The sequence below is a fragment of the Mustela nivalis genome, assembly GCF_964662115.1.
Source record: "Mustela nivalis genome assembly, chromosome: 9".
In the NCBI taxonomy this organism is placed as follows: domain Eukaryota; kingdom Metazoa; phylum Chordata; class Mammalia; order Carnivora; family Mustelidae; genus Mustela; species Mustela nivalis.
This window is the reverse complement of record NC_139028.1, coordinates 69,001,539-69,005,083: the sequence shown is the minus strand read 5'-3', so window position 1 is coordinate 69,005,083 and position 3,545 is coordinate 69,001,539. Positions and strand designations below refer to the sequence as shown.

Genomic DNA, 3,545 nt, shown 5'->3' with positions numbered 1-3,545 from the left:
ATAGGGCTTGAATTTTTTTTTAATCCAGTTACAAAGTAGAAAAAATAACTTCAGTTGCACCCTTGGGTATCCAAATTCAATAAACCTGCATACTTCTAGGGTATTTTAAAGCTGATACTTACATTCTTACTTAGCCTTACAATAACTATATTGTAGGTACTATTAGTCCCTGCTTCTTTATCATTCATCATTAAAACTGTATTAAGGCTATTAAGTGCCTAAATCTGTACTAGCCTCTAGATATTTCCTGTAATACTAGATCCTTGTGCCTTACCCAACATCTACTGGGCTCAAATTAACACTAATAATTTTAATGTCAACAAAGTTCTAGATGGTGGAATCTGACAGCTACTTACATTTCAGCATGTAGATACCTCACATGCATGCAGATGCAATCTGGAAATGTGGGGTTATTTTATGGAGTGATTAGTGGGCCTTTGGAGCTAGTAGATAAAAGTTCTATATGGAATAAACAATTCTGAAAAACATAGTCTGTAGGTTTTTAGAATCTCTTGGAATTTACTGAACCTCAATTGTACATAGCAGTGACCAGCCTCCTTCTTTATGTCATTTTTCCCAGTTCCTCAACCTACTCCTTCCCAAATAAAATATCCATACACAAGTGTGGTAAAAAAAAAAAAAGGCAATATCACCTTAAACACAAGATAATATCTAGGATCAGAAAGACAAGAAATAAGTGTTGGTGCAGATGTGGAGAAAAAAGAAAACTTTGTGCAATGTTGGTGGGAATGTAAATTGGTGCAGCCACTGTGGAAACAGTATGGAGATTCCTCAAAAAGTTGAAACAGAAATAATATATGATTCAGTAGTTCCACTAACAGTTACTTACACAAAGAAAACAAAAACACTAATTCATAAAGATATAAATGTACCTGTGTTTATACCTGTGTTATTTACAGTAGCCAAGATAATAAAAGCAATCCAAGTACCTGTTGATTGTGGCATATATATATATATTAATCAGCCATAAAAAGGAATGAAATCTTGCCATTTATGGCAATATGGATGGACCTTGAGGGTATAATCCTAAGTGAAATAAGTCGGAGAAAGACAAATACCATATGATTTCACTTATATATGGAATTTTAAAACAAAAGAAAAGAATAAAGAGACAACAAAAACAAACTATATGGTTTCACTTATTTGTGGAGCATAACAAATAGCATGGAGGACAAGGGGATATGGAGAGGAGAAGGGAGTTGGGGGAAATTGGTGGAGGTGAACCATGAGAGACCATGGACTCTGAAAAACAATCTGAGGGTTTTGAAGGGGTGGGGGTGGGAGGTTGGGGAAACCAAGTGGTGGGTATGAGAGAGGGCACGGATTGCATGGAGCACTGGGTGTGGTGCAAAAATAATAGTATTATGCTGAAAATAAATTTTAAAATGTAAAAAAAAAAAACACAAACCATAAATACAGAGCATGGTTGCCAGAGCATTGGGGGAGGGAGTAGTTGAATGATGGTGAAAATGGTTAAAGAGCAGTGAGAGATACAGGCTTCAGTTATAGAATAAATAAGTCACCAGGATAAAAGGTACAGTGGGGATAAAGGGCATGTACTCCATAGCACTGTAATAGTGTTGTACAATAACAGATGGTAGCTACATTTTGTGGTGACCATCCCATAAAATACAGACCTAGTCAAATCACTATGCTGCATACCTGAAACTAATGTAAGATTCTATGTCAACTGTACTTCCAAAAATACAATAAAATGGTAGAAATACAGACACATTAATTCATTTGACAAATCAAATTATATTCCTTCATCTTACTATTAGAAGATACACTTTGCATTACGGTGTTTTCGCCATGGAAAATTAGCAGAAATCTTTGAAGAGAAATGAACTCTGAGGGACAGCCAGAAGCTCTCCCTAGATGCTGGAGTGTGTCACAGCTTGTATTTTCCCAGGACTCTTTTCAAGGCTCCCATAACTTCCTTATTCCTCAGGCTGTAGATAAGGGGGTTCAGGGCTGGAGTGACAACTGTGTAGAAAAGTGAGATGATGTTGTCTTGCTTGGGGCTATGGAGTGAACTGGGAAGGACATACATAAATGTGGCAGCTCCGTAGAACATCCCAACCACCATCAGGTGGGAAGAACAGGTGACTAGGGCTTTCTGCTTCCCCTCACTTGAAGGCATCCGAAATACAGTACACAGGATTAGTGCATAAGAGGAAATGATAGTAAAAAGAGGGGGTATCAGGAAGGTTACACCCATCACATACACAAACAGTTCATATCTAGAGGTATCTGCACAGGCCAACTTCAGCAAAGGTGGGATCTCACAGAGCAGGTGCCTGATCTTCCGGGACATGCAGAAGGGATAGTGCATGGTATACACAGTATAAACAAAGGCACTTATGGATGCCAATACCCAGGCTGTGGCCACCATGAACCAGCAGACCTTTGGCCTCATGAAGACCATGTAGTTCAGAGGATGACAAATGGCCACATATCTGTCATAGGCCATGAAGGCCAGTAGCAGATCCTCTGCACCACCCAACATCAATGCCAGAAACATCTGAAGGGCACAGCCCACAAAGGAGATGGTGTTTTCATTGAGCAGAAAATCCATGACAGCCTTGGGAGTGACAACAGATGTAAAGAGGAGATCCATGAGTGAGAGCTGCCTGAGCAGGAAGTACATGGGCACGTGGAGCCGGGAATCCACTGTAATGACCAAGAGCAGCAGGCCATTGCTGGTCAGGGCCAACATGTACAGGACTGTGATTGTGGCACAGAGCAGTTCAGGAGACCCACTGTCATTCAGAATCCCCATCAATATAAAGCCACTTCCCAAGGTGGAGTTCCAGTGCTCCATTCTGTGTTGTTTCTTTAGTTTCCTAGAATCAAATACATTCTCAGTGAATTTTTGCTAAGGTGGTCCCTAGTTTGTAACATCATAGGCTCCTGATGATGGCCAACATTAATCCAATGAGGCAATGTCTTTCCTACTGGAAATGGACTTTACCTGTTAACCTCTCAGTTTCTGACACTTTTAATTCTTCCTAAATGAAATATCCATCTGAATGGAGAGCAGACATCACAGTAACTTAATATTAAGACATCACTACACAAAAATGTTATTCAGGACATCAAACTTTGATATGTATCTTTCCACAATAATTAAATCATTTCTCTAGAAATCAATATCCTAGAATCCAAGCCCTTGGTTATTTTTGTACCTATGTTTTAAGTAAACTGTTTATCTAATGATTTAAATACTCACTTAGTGTCCTAACAACCTGTTCTGAATATAAAGTTCTAAAGCCAGTACAGAAGTGTGATTTCAACAAAGCACTTCCCCTGTATTTTCCTTATAACTTATGTTCAAGTTTGTTTGTAGCATTCAAGGCTATAGATATAAGTCTCATAGGAAGAGCTAAAATAGATCCACCTTAGTCACTTCCCTGGACCAGCTCCATACTCTCCATGTGTTTGAGGGAGAAGGGATTACATGCTCTCTGAGACTAGGGGATGGAGTGTTTGACATGTATTGCCTTTATGAGCTAAACCTTTAA

The 3,545-nt window shown here is 39.1% G+C and overlaps 1 protein-coding gene across 1 annotated transcript; it reads right to left on the bottom strand.

Moving 5' to 3' along the window:
• Nucleotides 1-1,912: 1,912 nt before the first annotated feature.
• LOC309840671 (olfactory receptor 2AG1-like) lies at nt 1,913-2,845 on the bottom strand (the record flags this gene model as incomplete). The annotated part of the gene is made up of 1 exon (XM_082682941.1): nt 1,913-2,845. The coding sequence occupies one exon, from the start codon at nt 2,843-2,845 to the stop codon at nt 1,913-1,915; it is 933 nt and encodes a 310-aa protein (XP_082539067.1).
• Between the last annotated feature and the right edge of the window lie 700 nt (nt 2,846-3,545).